Below are 16,146 nucleotides of genomic sequence, written 5' to 3'. Positions count from 1 at the left end.
AAAAGAAAAAGAAAAAGAAAAAGAAAAAGAAAAAGAAAAAGAAAAAGAAAAAGAAAAAGAAAAAGAAAAAGAAAAAGAAAAAGAAAAAGAAAAAGAAAAAGAAAAAGAAAAAGAAAAAGAAAAAGAAAAAGAAAAAGAAAAAGAAAAAGAAAAAGAAAAAGAAAAATGTATATTTACTAAGAGTTAGCTAATCCATATTACCTACCCAACAGGTGGATGTTTGCCCATAATATGAGGTGTCGACTTGTGAGTTGACATAAAGCGGAAATATACCGTTAACTTTGGGCGGGCATTCAACGTGAGAACACACCGGCGGGTATCCAAATGATGTGAAATATTTAGGATACAATAAGTGTTCAAGAATTTTAGTTTAGTTGAAAGTATATCATTTTTGCGATATTGTTTGAAATATGGTTTGGTTATTAATTTGGATTACATTATAATTAGGACCGATTTCATTCTCCTAAAAAAACACATCATAATCACATCCACCCGAACTCACCGGGGATTGGAATTCTTTTAATTTGGGACTAGATCTTCCTTTCCCTTTCGGACATGCTCATCAAAGATTTGGTTTTTTTTCTCTCATTTCAAGAATGCCAGCCACGTTGGAGTCTTTCCAAAGTTGATCCGTTCCAGTTGCAAGAATACACCTTTGAACTTTCAATAGAAGCTTCATAGTTCAGTTTGTATTGGTCCAAGATATTTACTCACTTAATAATGGAACAATTATGTATCAAGGAGTGATGTAATACTCCCACTATCGCTTATCTGTCAGGTATTTATGTATCCAATTAACCGTCTGCTGAACTATTCAGATCTGCCGCAAACAAAGTCAGAATAGCCATGTTGATTGCCAACGTTCGGAACGGACAAGGCACATGAAGAAGAAGAAGAATTAACCGTACAATTTTTTATATTGTTTTTTGTTATAATAAAAACTAATAATATACTTGGAATTTACCCCGTCAGGACAAATCTCTATTTTACTTGCTTTTATTTCTTGGATCGAACACCGAAAATACAGAATCACTCTTTCTAGTAGGTTAGGAGACTATAATGTATGTAACTAGGGTTTTTTTTATTATTTTTGTTCATATAATTATTACAATTTATATTTAGGGTATTCGTTATAGGTGGGAAGTTTAGTGTTTGTGTATATGTATGTAAATTTAAGGATTTCATTACTAACTAGTTTAACTGTACACTGTATCATACACAAAGAAATAAGGAGAAAGATCAGAGATGCAAAGGAAAGATGGTATATTGACAGATGCGAAGAGATTAAACAGTTGGTAGAGAAACATGATAACTTAAACCTTTATAAAAAAATTAGTGAAATAACAGGCACTAATATTAAGAAAAAATCAAACATACTGCTGGATGAAAACGGCAAAATAATTATAGACGTCGGTGAATGGCTTAAAAGATGGCAGGAATATATTCAGCAGACGAACGGACTGAGATAGTACAAGAGCAGGAAAAGTTCGACAACAACCCAGACATAACAGAAGATGAGATATTAGAGGCAATATAGCGAACAAAGAACAACAAGGCAACAGGTCCTGACGAAATACCTGTGGACATAATATGTTAACATTTATAACACTATCAAAAAAATCAAATGCAAAAAAATGCCAAGACCACCGGATAATAAGTTTAATGAGTCATACGCTCAAAATATTTTTAAAAATTATACACCGGAGAATACACAACAAACCTGAGCAGGACATAAGTGACACACAATTTGGATTTAGAAATGCACTAGGAACGAGGGAAGCCCTGTTCGCTGTGAATGTACTTCTGCAAAGGTGCACGGATGTTAATAGCCAGTATATATGTGTTGCTTGGATTCCAACAAAGCCTTCGATAAGGTGAGATATAGCCGTCTTATCGAATTACTTAAAAAGAAAAACTTAGATATGAGAGACATTAGGATCATTAGCGCTATCTATTATAATCAGATCGCTGTGGTAAAAACAAACAACGTCTTTTTAAATAAAATACAGATTAAGAGGGGCGTCAGGCAGGGCTGTGTCCTGTCTCCTGCTTTGTTCAATTTGTATTCAGAGGAAATAATCTAGGAAGCACTAGAAGAACTAACTATGGAAATAAAAGTAAATGGCCGACCAATCAATAATATACGGTTTGCCGACGACACTATTTTATTAGGATTTACAACAAATGGTTGACAGAGTGGTAGAAGTCAGTGAAGAGTCCCTAAACACAAAAAGACACAATTTATGGTAATTACAAAAGCCCAACAGCGCCAAGAAAACATAACAATACATGGAGAACAAATTAAAAAAGTTGAAAAATATAAATATCTGGGTAAAATAATTAACGAATATAATGAGTACACAGAAGAGATTAAGGAAAGAATAGGACAGGCAAGAAATTATTTCAACAAATTGAAAAAAGTACTCTGCAGCAGGGACATTTTAATTTCTCTAAAGATAAGACTTCTGAGATGCTACGTGTTCTCCGTATTATTTTATGGGTTGGAGGCTTGGACATTAAAGAAAGATGTTTCGGACAGATTAGAAGCCTCCGAGTTATGGGCCTACAGAAGGATATTAAGAATAAGTTGGGTGGATAGAGTCACGAATGTCGAGGTGTTAAGAAGAATTTGAGAGCTTGGTTTAACTGGACGTTTGCTGACCTCTTTAGAGCAGCGGTATCGAAAGTGCGAATTGCCATAATGATTGCCAACCTTCTTAGAGGAGATGGCACATGAAGAAGAAGTACAACGTATTTTAGATAATTATGTTGTTTAAATTGTTGTTGTTTGAATATCTAAGTTGTGATTGTAACTGTTGAACTTAGAATGTGTTAACTGTTTTGCCTCCATTGTTACCAGTCATAAGTTATCACCGGCAGAAGTCCTACTGACTTATTTTACTTGTACCATATTTTAAAATTTGTATAAAAAACTTTCAAAAATAAATATAATAATTAAATTAAATAATCATTGATATAATGTAAAAACATACCAAAAGCATAGCATCATGAATAATTTAGTACAGTACAACGAGCAACATTTAAATCATTAGTTAATTATTTTGAAAATAATAGACACAAATTTATTCGCATTTCACAATAATTTATAATTTAATAATTAAACAAGCTAAAATACGATGCTTCATATATTATTAATATTACTGGATATATATGTAGTTAATACTTATTTTAATTAAACAAATGCGTAAGCTCATTTGTCAAAAATTAATATTTACAAAAATGTCAGTGGCGGCAACTCCCAACTTCTATGTTATAAATATATTTATATAAAAATAAAACTTTTGATTTTAAAACTTTCACAAAATTTATTATATCTTATCACTGCAGCTGTTTTGGCAGAGGGGAGAACTCTCGAGTCGGTTTAGAATTATTTCTGTATTTTTTAACTTGTTAACTTCTATAGATTCTATTTAAAATATGCCTTTATTTTGGTGAAGAATTTAAAATATGTTATAAAAAGAATAATCATGCTCTAGAAGGTAAAATGTGTAGGTAGAATCTGTTCATCTATTACTGAAATTTCTTTTATGTTGTGCTATACGTTTGTTGAAATTCTACCAGTTTGACCGATGTAAGCTTTTGAGCAGTCCAGATTTGTATACACCACTGTGTAAGTAAGTGCTTTTTTGGCTCTTATTGTTTTTAATATATTTGCTTAAGTTGTTGTTGGTTCTTAAAGCTGGTGTTATTTCTTTCCTTTTAGTTTTTTTGGCATTTTTGTTGATATCTTGCCTGTATATTTAATCCACAGAACTCACTGGGTTTTTCTGTGGTGGTGGAAATATTAATTAGCATTTCCATCACCAACTGTATGACAAATGATTTGTTGATATCTTGCCTGTATGTGTAATCGAGCAGAAGGTACTGTGTTTTTTCTCTGGTATTGGAAATTCTAGTATTTTCCCAGTATATGACACAGTACCTACTGCACGATTACATATACAGGCAAGATATCAACAAAAATAGCCAAATACATAAAAAAGGAAGAAATAACACCAGCTCTTAGAACAAACAATGACTTAAACAAAGACACTTAAACATAACAAGACACAAAAAAAGCACCTACTTACACAGTGATATATAGAAGCTTAAATGTGGCGACTATCCAAAACCTTACATCGGTCAAACTGGTAGAACTTTTATCAAACGTATAGCAGAACATAAAAGGGTTTTCAATAATAGAGAAACGGATTCTACGTAAGAACTTTACCTTCTAGACGATAATCATTATTTTAATGACGTATTTCGAATTTTTCAGAACCAACATAAATGCCTTAAGCTATCTTCCTTCGAATCTATAAACATTAACAAATTCAAAAGTGCAGACATAATTCTGGATGCCTAACTTGGGACAAACAGTTATTCTCTCCTTAACCTATTCAGTTAAAGACTATAAAGTGTAAACACATACCAAAAATAGATCACTTGAGAAAGGCACTCTGCCAAAACAGCTGTAGTGATAAGATATTATAATAAATTTTGTGAAGTTTTGGGAATAAAAGTTTTTAATGTTTTATTGTTATATAAAATGAATTTCCATCAAGTAACGGTCGAATATATCCTTTATAAGTATATTTCTAACAGGAATTCTACTGATTAGGTGGAAAAATTCAGATAATGTGGCTGTCTGATCAATATTACGCTAGACCTAGATCAAGAGATCGAAAACAGGATATCACAGTCCATAAATGCTTTAAAAAATTAAAAGAATCTTTAAGATTTGGGATAATTTTATGGACAAACTACGTAAGAAGGGAAGAAGGAATACTATGAAAGCGAAAAACATGTTACCTTGAACACGTCCTTAAACTTTTAATATCTTCAAAATAATCCATAAAAAAATACAGCGTCTAACCAGGTTTGCAATCTTGTGACCACTGGTTATTTTATTTTCTTCTTTTAAAGTTATTAGGGGAGATTTTTATAATTGTTTATTATTGAGAACCCCAATAAACCATGTGTCCGCTCACTGGATCCGTCGTTTCATCTAGGCAGATATACAAATAATTGTTTCCCATTTAGGATCAAACTTTTTCTTTAATTAACAAGTATGAAAAATCAATAATAATAAGTCCTATCGCTTAAAATATTATAATTTACAATACTTCTAAAGAAATGAGCTGAATTTATTATTAGATAGATTCGAGAGCCGTATATTAGAGGCAATCAAAACTCGACATACATTTTCATGTTTTTGTCATTTTGTTTTGTGTACCTGACGGGTTGGTATATTTGGAACTTTTTGTCGGAAGTGACCTATAACAAAAATATAACTATAAATATGTTCTACAGTGTATGCCAAAAAATCAAAGAACTCTGATCTGGATACGATAAAGAAATGTACATCAAATCATTTTAAAATACTTTGCCGAGCTTCGTACAAAGACATTTTTACCATATTGAACATAACCTAACCTAACCTAATAGACATTTATTGGTTATTTATTTAGTTATAGGTAGAAATCAGTTTAACTTATTTCTTTTCAGAAAACATTGCATCATTTATATTCTTAGACAACAAAGTCAAGCTTTTCAACAAATTCAAATTCTAACATGTGTAAGCACTATCTGACATCAGCTATTTTGTTGCAGATCGGTTCTCTGGAAGGTTTCTACGTGTTCGAGCACGAACACGTCCGCAAGAGGTCCCTGCAGGCGTCCGATCATCACCACCGCAAGTTGAACGACGAGCCCCAGGTCAGTTGAATACACAATACCACACTTATTTCTTTATCTTACCTGCTTAGGCGGACCATTCTGAATACTAATCGTCTCATTCGGCACGGTCTTTTATCGTGCTGAATGGGCTGCTTTTAAGGTGTTTCGGGTAGAGCCCCTATGCTTGGACTACTATTTCATTAGGTATACTATTTTAGTAAAGGCACATATTAATATATGGTTGATATAAAATGAAAATAGACATGGATATAATAAAGATTGTTTAACAGTTTATATTGTTTTAGACATTTTTATATTATCCGCAGATCATCAAAAAAATTAAGATTTTAAATAAAATTTCCTACTTTTCTATTTAAGTTAGTTGTAACTCAAACCTTTTATAGATTTGATATTTGGAGACATCCGTTAACGTGATCATCGTATTGGAAAATAATAACAGCATTTTATTTTATGCTTATATACTGTGTGCATCTTTTCCGTTTAAAAACAAGCCTTGTACTTTTCCACTTACATTGTCCTCGCAATTATGTCTAAAAAGATTTGTCTTCCGTACTGTTATCTCTTAGACACCGGCTTAGAATAAAACATCCAATAGCCATCACTCACCCATCACCCTCCATACATTTTTCCGGTATAACGGTTATCGTTACCGCCTCAGCTCCAGCTCCGGCATCGCTAACCCTTAAATTTTATCGAAACAACGTCTAAGGCAATGTGATAATTTCAGTTCGAAGGTGCAAAGCAAGGAGCGATACGGGGCGCGCCTACCGGTCGTTTGGGGGCGGTCAGGGTTAATAGATCCGCTGAATCGTTTTGTCGAGGGCCCCTTGTCGATTTATCAGCAGGTGAAATTTATATGCCGTTATGTGATACTGGCGAGAAACAGAGGGTCGGATAATAGGTTTCGGTTTTGGCTTTTGTGTTTAAGGAAAAAAGTATTAGGTGCAGGGGTCGCGAGAAACCATTTTTAAACTTTTTCGAGAAGAAATCTTATTTGAGATATGCAACAAATGTTACGTAACGGATTTTCCATCAAACAGGTCTGTTTGTACAAACTGTGTATACTTGATTTAAAAATTCATAGCCCAGTTTTACGGCAGAAGATTACAATGGCTATTAAAAACAGAAGAAATATAAATATGTATCCTTGAAATCTTGACTTAGTTTCATACAAGAATTTATAAAAATTTAATGATGAAATGAAAACCTTTTAACTGAAAACACCTTGAAAAACTTATAACATAATACAGATTTAAATGCAAATATGCTAGTTCTAAACTCTCACCAATTATACTAGAAAACTCTTCAGCAAAACGCCTGACCAAAATTTGTAATTTGTTTATCTTGCCAAAATTTTTTTACAAAATATCGGCCAATAATCCTTACTTCTCAATTTTTTATATCTTCTAAATATCACTTCTCCCAACAAATTTTCTTTCTTTTTTAAGAACAGATTCTCTCTATAATTTATTTAGTATGTTTGACAAAGTTTCGTTAATATTAATATCTGTTAAATATTTTTTTGTCCAAATGAGGTATCTAATTCTAAATAAAAAATGTAGGATTAATAGTAGAAGAAATAGGATCTCTAAACGCAGATATCAACAGCAGAGTGTAGAAAACGCAGCAACTATATTTAAAAATAAACAGAAAATTTATTTGCAAAAAATAAATCGCACAAAATACAAAAATGAAAGTTTTTAAAGGAGTTTAAAGTCGTGTTTTGACTTTTGGCAGCTAAAGGTAAAAGAGCAAGATACGGGCTGTAGAGATGAAATTTTTAAGAAAAGTTAAATGTGCTGTCAAAACAAACAGATACAAACAAACAAGAAAACAGATATAAGAAACAAAATGGAAAATAATCCACATTGGAGTATATAGGACAAAGGTGGAGTTGTTTACACGAAATGAAAAATAACATATCAGAAGAATGTCGGAAACTAAACTATTGAAGTTAAAACAAGAGGAAGATCTAAAATTGGAAAGAGGAAGAGTGACATGAACAAATGCAAGGATATTGTCACAAAACTGCAAAAAATTAGAAAAATTTTTAAAGAAGTAAATCAAACTTTATACGATTAAGGGCCGATTGTTCTAACGCTAATAAAAACTTGATTGTAGTCAAATATTTAATTACAAGCAAATACGTCACAGTAGCTGTCAAAATTATTAAAAATTGCTTATTATTATTATTGATTTGTAAATAAAAACATGAAATTAACACCAGAAAGAGTTTAATTATGGTTTATTTTAAATTAAAACGCAAAATAATAAAATTAAATACAATAAATAAGTCAACATAACCTCAAAATGTGACGTATTTGATTTTAATTAAATATTTGAGTTTTGAAAACCGGCTCTTAAAGGTAGAAAGGATTTTGATTATATATTATTATGATCTGCTTTTCGCGCTTATGGTATGATGGAGCTGATTTTTATTAATTAATTAATTACTTTAATTATTTATTACAAAGCAAATCAAAAATAAATAAAATTATGCAATAGATTCATTTCTCAGGTCTCATTTGTCATAATAATTGCCTATATTTCGTGGCTTCTAGTATTTCCTGAGTGCGTTCTTTATCCAGGATAAACAAGGGAAATAAATATAAGATAACACTAATTACTATTCAACTGGGAATAAGCCACAATTAAAGATTAAAATACGTTTATTGACGTTTCAACTTGGAGGAGAAACATTTGTTAACATCTGTTTTATTAAAAAATGATTATCCTTTATCGTTTATAAATAAGGAATTTTCAACAATAGATCGACTAGAACAAAACAACTTAGAACGAGATCCTACAACATATACAAGGGATAATACGAGGAAAATAACAATACCATATATAAAAGGATTATCGGAAAAGCTTAAAAGGATAGGAAATAAATTCAACATTTCAACAACATTCAAAACAACAAACACATTGAGATCTATTTTGTCCAAAACCAAACCTAACAATGAACAAGAAAGGACAAAGAATTGCATTTATAAAATACCTTGTGAATGCGATCAGTTTTATTTAGGTGAAACATCAAGGCCATTAAATGTTAGAATAAGTGAACATCAATCCTATATTAAAAATAGAGAATTTGATAGATCTCAAATATGTAAACATGCATGGGATAATGAACATAGGGTTCAATGGAATGATTCAAATATAGTCCTAAAAGAAACGGATGGTAAAAAGAGAAAAATCAAAGAAGCGGCTCTAATTATGCTAAATGAGACCAATTGTGTCGCGAATTCCTCGGCAGAATGTAGTAGGATCTGGTTACCCATATTGAAAGAGGAAGTTATTAAAAAGAAAATACCAGTATTGGTAAGTCAGTAACATATGGAGAATACATCATTTATATTTTTTAAAAAACAAACATATAAAATCGGAATTTGGTATTTATTGAAGGTAAAATAAATGCAAGATCAAATACTTACCATGTCGGGATAGTATTATGAGGTTTTTTTCCTGTTTTTTCCCTCATAATTTACTATGGAATCACTAACGGGAGAATTTTACTGTCATCATGGCATGTATTTGTCTTTTTAAAGACGAATTACATGTTATGATCTTTTCTGACGGATATTCTCAAGTTAAAGTTGATTTCATGTAATCGAATGAACTATCTTATAAGTAAAGTCGTCCCAGGAACGCAACTCAACAATATTGGCAATATCATTTTAAAGTCGTCTACTTTAAAATGTATAATGTATGTCTGAATTGTCAATATAGATGAGTCAGATAAAATTAAATTAATAGAAGAATTTTTCACTAAGTAACAAAAACAAAATTTGTTTAATTTACTAATGTTTGTATTTTGAGAACGATTTCCGAAGTGGAAATTGAAACGTCAATAAACGTATTTTAACCTTTAATTGTGGCTTATTTCCAGTTAAATAGTAATTAATTTAAAATGCCACAAGAAAATAGCTTCAGAACAATAATAATATAACACAATCGCCAATAAAAATGTTTAATTGTTTATCTCCTTTTTACCCAAATCTATTTACTTTACTTTTAAAATTATCTTATTTTTATAGATGAAATTAATTTTTAAAACAATTACTTAATAATTCTAGAAATTTATGGATAATTATTTATGTTCCAATACTAACAAATTAATCTGGCTTTCAAAAATAAATATGGTGTGACTATAAACAAACATTCTCATGTCTCAAATAAGTTGACCAACCTTTAGGGCTCTGCTACGTTTTCCGACGGACGCCAATAATTCTCCTTGACTGTATTATCCACCACCTGTTCCAATTCTTTAACAACAGCTATATGTCAAAACAGCTCTCGTTCAGATTTTCTCCACCAATCAAATCTCCAACTCGTTCAAAATTAAAAAACAGCAATCTTTAGGCCCAAAGATTTTTCTCCTCGACTTGGTGCCTCGTGTTAATTTTATATAATAATTCTGTTCTTTACTTACAGAAACTGGAAACTTCTGAAACACAAAGAGTTTGGAATTCTCTACTTGGTTTGTTTTCAACTGCCTCGATTCTGCGATCACCAAAAATAACTACACCCGCAAACTTTTACCTGGACTCTTTAATCTCGATGGATCGTGAGATTGAACACAATGCCCCACACCTTCTCGTTTAAAATCCACATCGACTCCCCTTCTTCTTCCACGTTTTTTTTTTTTTCGACAATCAAAAAACACCATTCATCCTTTCTACTATTTTCCAAAAATCCCTACTTTCTTTACTATTAAAAATCCACGTTATCGTACACAGCTTGGATTTTTCAAATTTCTAGGAGACAGTCAAATTAGAAAATTTACCTGTCATTTAAGCAATGATTCTTATCTTTAAGAGTGTAAGCGCAAAATTTCGGGCCAATGCTTTTTAAATTCAATCATTTTTTTCGAATCCTGAGAAAACCGACAAATATTTTTGAAAAATTTAAACTCAGAATGAAAGATTACATTGTTGCCGAGGGCCGAAAGTCTCTTAGAATAAACAGTTTTTTTGAATGAGATATTTAAAATTAAAAATCACACTAAATTTTCTCTTTTTTTTTTTCATCCCCGTAACTTATTACAATAAACATTATAGAAGTTTTCATGGACTTTCTGCCCTCAGTAATAATGTATTCTTTCATTCGGCGTTTAAATTTTTTAAAAATACTTATTAGTTTTTTTAGGATTCGAAAAAAATGAATGCATTTAAAAAGCATTGGCCCGAAATTTTGCGCCTACGCTCTTAAATAAACATTCAAACTTTCTAACTATTGTTATTTAAAAAAAAACTATTATCTCTGATAAACCCGATGCATTGTCTATTTAAAACTAAAGTTTCATAACGCATTGTTAAATGTTTAGGTCTAATGAGTTATACTTTTCTATACAATGTTTACCTAACTTTCTACCGATTATCGATACTTGTTCTTAGAAAGTAAATCACCATAGAAGTACAATTTTCTTTAAACGTACTTCTTAAAACTAAATAATTACATTTACAAAATTTTCATATACAGGGCATTGAAAATTTATAATCCCGTGGTCTTTTACATGAGAAAAATTATTTTATTTTTAAATTAATTTTGATCTACAATATATTACATAAAAGATGCACCTGTTTTCAAATAATTTATTTGACAATGTCGTCTATTTTTTATCGTTTCATTTCTGTTGACAGTTTTGGTACTTAATTTTGTAATAGGTACTTGCAAAAGTTTATGGTCGTATATTTAGAAACTCTACTAGTAGGGTATTCATCTGCAAGAGCGTCATGTGCATTTAACACTAAAGTCTAACTCTTTATAACTTTACCGAGCATTTAGTATATTGGTTACTTTAGGATGTCGTTGATTTTGAATAACACTATATATTGCTGAATGTGAGAAGACTGAAAGGCTTTCCAACATGTACATAATTAACAAAAATATTTCTTGTTGTTAATAAATCAATACTCATTCCTGTTACTTGATTGTGATTAACCTAGAACCTGAATAGTCATGCTTGTCATTTAAATTGCCACCAATTTTCAATCTGTTTTCACTTTTCTTCACCAAGATACAATTTTGTGAAATGCTATATAAATATTCCACACTATTATATTAGGTTGAAGCGTGGACGCTAAAAGTTGCCAGTTTAAACAGACTTACAACATTTGAATCCTGGGTATATAGACGAATGTTACAAATACCTTAGACTTTCCACACTATACAATTTTTATTACAATTTATCTTTTAAATTTCTGTTTAGTTTATTGCATTTTAACAAAAATATTTATGTACGTCTATTTTTCTCCGCATTACCCTCTCATCGGTTATTTTAAACAACGCAACAACAAAAGCAATTAACCGAAGTATCATGCAGAGGATAGACATAGCTAAACGTACACCCATCAATAGTAAATAGAGATTTTCATACAGATTTTCCATTAAAACGTTCATCAAAATGCACTTTTGAAATAAATCTCGATACTAGCGACGATTATCGCAATTTACCAAACTAAAATGTTGCATAAATGTACATAAATTATCTCTTGTTACATAAATGATAATGTTTGATAGTCAGAGTTGGTTTATTATTTTTAACAGGTAATGCAGCGTCCATTAGCTAAAAACAGGATGGAATGGTGAGGTTGACCGGATGTGCAAATAATGGTTTTGGATAAAAGACAACTAATGTATAGTAAAAGCTTTTATATTAGGTACCAAATAATACGGTTTGGATTGTATAATTAATCGACCAAAAATCTTTCTAATAGGATTGAAAATTTAGATTAACATATTGGTATAATCATTTTTTTTTATTTATTTTTAGCATCGTAAACAAGTATGTGCATTCACCAATTTTAGAATTAAACATCCACCATTTTCAATACAAATAAAACATTTATTAAAATGAATTTAAAAAATACTTAGCAAAGGCAATAAAACACCCCGTGTGATTATAGCCAGTTACTTAAAGGCTAGAATCGGAAACGTATCTTCGTATATTAATAGAGATACGCAGACGATGTACTGGTATGTTTTACAGGAAAGGAATTAACAGGCAATTTGACAAATTGTTATCGTAATTAATTCACTCCATAGTCATATTGAATTTACAATACAAACAGAACAAAATCAATCCATAATTTTTTTAGATTAAAAAATTATCAGACTTAAAAACAAACATATATAAAAAATATATAAAAGACTATCTCTGAGAGAATTCTGGCAATAACTGTCAGATTGTACAGCATCTAAGCAGTAGTTTTATTCGCCAACACGATTCAAATCAACAAGTTAGAGATTCCTTTTATGAAGAGTTATCAAACATTTGCGATGAAATAGAAAGTCATCAAGAAATAATACTGTTAGGAGACCTAAATGAGAGGAGACCAGAATAGGTTCTCAAATAGACGATGACGTGGTGGAACGGCGCGGAGAAATAGTTAAAAATGGTTCAGGAGATAGCTTAACTAAGTTCTCTCAACTTTTTGGTTTAAAAATAATGAATACCCAATTCCAACATTAAGATATTCATAAATACATATGGGAACGACCTTCACTCCAACAGAAGTCGATCATAGACTTTATAATAATGAGACAGAAATCAAAATTTAAGTGCCAAGACTGCAGAGTAAAAAGAGGATCTAATTGTGGGACAGATCACTACTTCCTTTTATGCCCCTTTAAACAATACTACAAACAGAACACGGAAAGTGAGAGAAACAATACATACAGTACAAAACAAAGAAATATAAATTGCACCTTTTATTCCAACCAAGTATTAAACATCTTTTTCAATCTAGATTAGAAAAGGAACTAAATAAGATGGAAAGAAATATGGATGTAGAATAAGAATACAACAACTTTAAAACAATAATAAAAAAAATTGCTTATGAAGTATGAACAGGGAACAATGACAAAAAATACCACGAACCACCATGAATGACAGAGACGTAAAAGAAATGATACAAGCAAAAAAACAAAATATATAAGAAATGGCTAACAAATAAAATAGCTAGCAATCGAGTAACATATCAAAGGAAAAACGGAAAAGTACGCAATCAAATAAAAAAAGCAAAAAACAATTTCTGGGAAAAAATTGTGTCCAAGTTAAAAATTTAATTGGGGTTCTCAGATTACGGAAGCATGGAGAACTATCATCGATCTCAAGAAAAACACCCATTAGTCCTTAAGCAACTTAATTTCTACAGAAAAGTGCGAAAATCACTATAAAAATTTACTCCAACAGTCCAGATTGGAATATATGGGAGAAGAATACAGTATGGAGAGACAAACAAATAGTAAGAATAATACTACTAACAACGAGGTCCGTACTGCGTTAATTAAAATAAAAAAACGGGTGATCTCCAGGATGTGGCAATATAGCTGTAGTATAGCAATTGGAAAAACCACTGCCAGGGAATGGGAATGCCCATTACGTACTGTTCTCCCTGAACTTTGCGTATGACCAAGTCGTCCTAGCTCAAGATCCTTGTAATCTAGAATTTATGATAAAGCGTCTATACAGAGAATATGCAAAATGGGGGTTAAGTCAGCATGAAGAAAACAGAATATTTAGTTATCTATTCAGATGCAAGGTACGAAGTGTTAATAGACGAGAACGTGGAAATCAAACAAGTGGAAAAATTTAAATACTTCACTTATTGATAAGAATAGCTTAGGAGAAACCGAAATTAAACACCGAATTAATGAGGTGCGTAAAATTGTAGGATGTCTGAACTGCTTATGGTGGGATCGCAACATTTCCAAAAGGAAAAAAAAGAACTATGGTTACATCAGTTCTTTGTTATGGCTCTGAAGTATGGAAAATTAATGCAGACCTGAAAAAAAGATTGTTGAAAAAATGATAGAACATCAAGGCTGGAAAGGAAGATCAACGAATCTATAAGAAATAACATGAAGGCTATAAAAACGGTCATTGACAGAATAGAAAGATGAGGTTTAAAATGGTTTAGACACCTATTGTAGGTGGACATAAAGGTCGATTAAAGACTACAAAGTGTAAACACATACCAAAAAAAGGTCACTTGAGAAAGTCACTCTGCCGAAATAGCTGTAATTATAGGATTTGATAATAAATTTTGTGAAAGTTTGGGAAACCAAAGTTTTCATTGTTTTATTATTTTATAAAATGAATTTCCATCAAGCAACAGTCGAATCCATCACAGATCTTTTGTTGTTGTCGTAGTGAATATCTGGCGATCTTTTTTTACTTTAAATTTTTTATGAAATATTACCTGTTTACCAATGTATATTTGTTTCTCTCTAGAACGTGTAATTAAACCACAATATTTGGCTAATTAAAAAATTAAGGGGCAGAACAAATACCGGTTCTGTTTTTTGGGTAAACCCTCGACAGTGTACCACCGCTTGATTATTATTTCACCCAAGTATATGTGTAATCTATTAGTATTCAATTAAAATGGTTTGTTTATACATAGAAGCGCATTTGAAATTGGGAATCGTTTGTTTGTCTATGACAGAGCTATAATTAGATTGTAGAGTTGTGCATTAATTGCATTAATATTCACTATTTGCCCATCGTTCCATCGGTAACATGCGACATGCCATTTTATTATTTATTAATGTGGTATCAATTTTACTAAGTACCACGAGTAACAAACTGAGAGCGAGAGAGAAAGATCCTGCAGTAATAATCGAATACATTATTCAATCGTGTAATGTTTTACAAAAGGAGAGATTATTGTTTTTACTTATAGAAAAAAGAAAAAAACTGAATCACTCGTTTTCCATTTAGCCAACCAGCTCATTACTTAAACTGTAATAAGTTGGACATCCAAGAAAAAAATATTGTTCTGAAGCTATTTTCTTGTGACATTTTAAAGTAATTACTATTTAAATGGGAATAAGCCACAATTAAAGGTTAAAGTAAGTTTATTGACGTTTCAATTTCCACTTCGGAAATCGTTCTCAAAATACAAACATTAGTGTTATCTTTCTTATTAGATATATAAGTTCTTTAATTATTTACCAATAGATAAATATTAACTGTTGCAAATTGACTTTCATCCTTATTGATATTATTATCAGCGACAGTCATGTCAGGTAAATGGGCTTTTAAATGTCTGGGTTTTGCATCTACAAATGGCACTTTCTTACTACAGTAGAACCCCGATTATCCGTGCGCGCTTTATCCGGGCGCTAGATTCTCCGTGCCGCATATTAAATTGATCATCCGTGCGCGGATTATCCGTGGCTAACGGCCAGAGGTTGGTAGCGCCCATGAATCTGAATAATGCACCGTGTAAACATTCATTTCGGGGAATCCCCACGTTTTCTCGTATTTTCGTCAACTGCTGACCGGTTCGTTAGTTGTACGTAAACAGGCGCACAAAATGCAGCGTACGGGTGCTAATAATAATAAACGCAATGTTTTAACTATTGAGCAGAAAATGGAAATTTTGAAACAATTTGAAAATAAAATAAGTGTTGCTATGTTGTCTAAAGCATATA

General features: G+C 31.3%; 1 protein-coding gene across 5 annotated transcripts in view; it reads left to right on the top strand.

The window, feature by feature from the left end:
* LOC140435296 (furin-like protease 2) overlaps window positions 1–16,146 on the top strand; it is a 1,428,549-nt gene that overhangs the window by 834,503 nt on the left and 577,900 nt on the right. For all 5 annotated transcript variants that reach the window (XM_072524126.1, XM_072524127.1, XM_072524123.1 and 2 more), the window contains one exon: window positions 5,614–5,718. In XM_072524126.1, the coding sequence (XP_072380227.1) occupies window positions 5,614–5,718 (105 nt within the window). The remainder of the gene's footprint in view (window positions 1–5,613; window positions 5,719–16,146) is intronic.

The sequence above is a fragment of the Diabrotica undecimpunctata genome, chromosome 2 (genome assembly GCF_040954645.1).
Source record: "Diabrotica undecimpunctata isolate CICGRU chromosome 2, icDiaUnde3, whole genome shotgun sequence".
In the NCBI taxonomy this organism is placed as follows: domain Eukaryota; kingdom Metazoa; phylum Arthropoda; class Insecta; order Coleoptera; family Chrysomelidae; genus Diabrotica; species Diabrotica undecimpunctata.
This window is presented reverse-complemented; position numbering and strand designations above follow the sequence as displayed.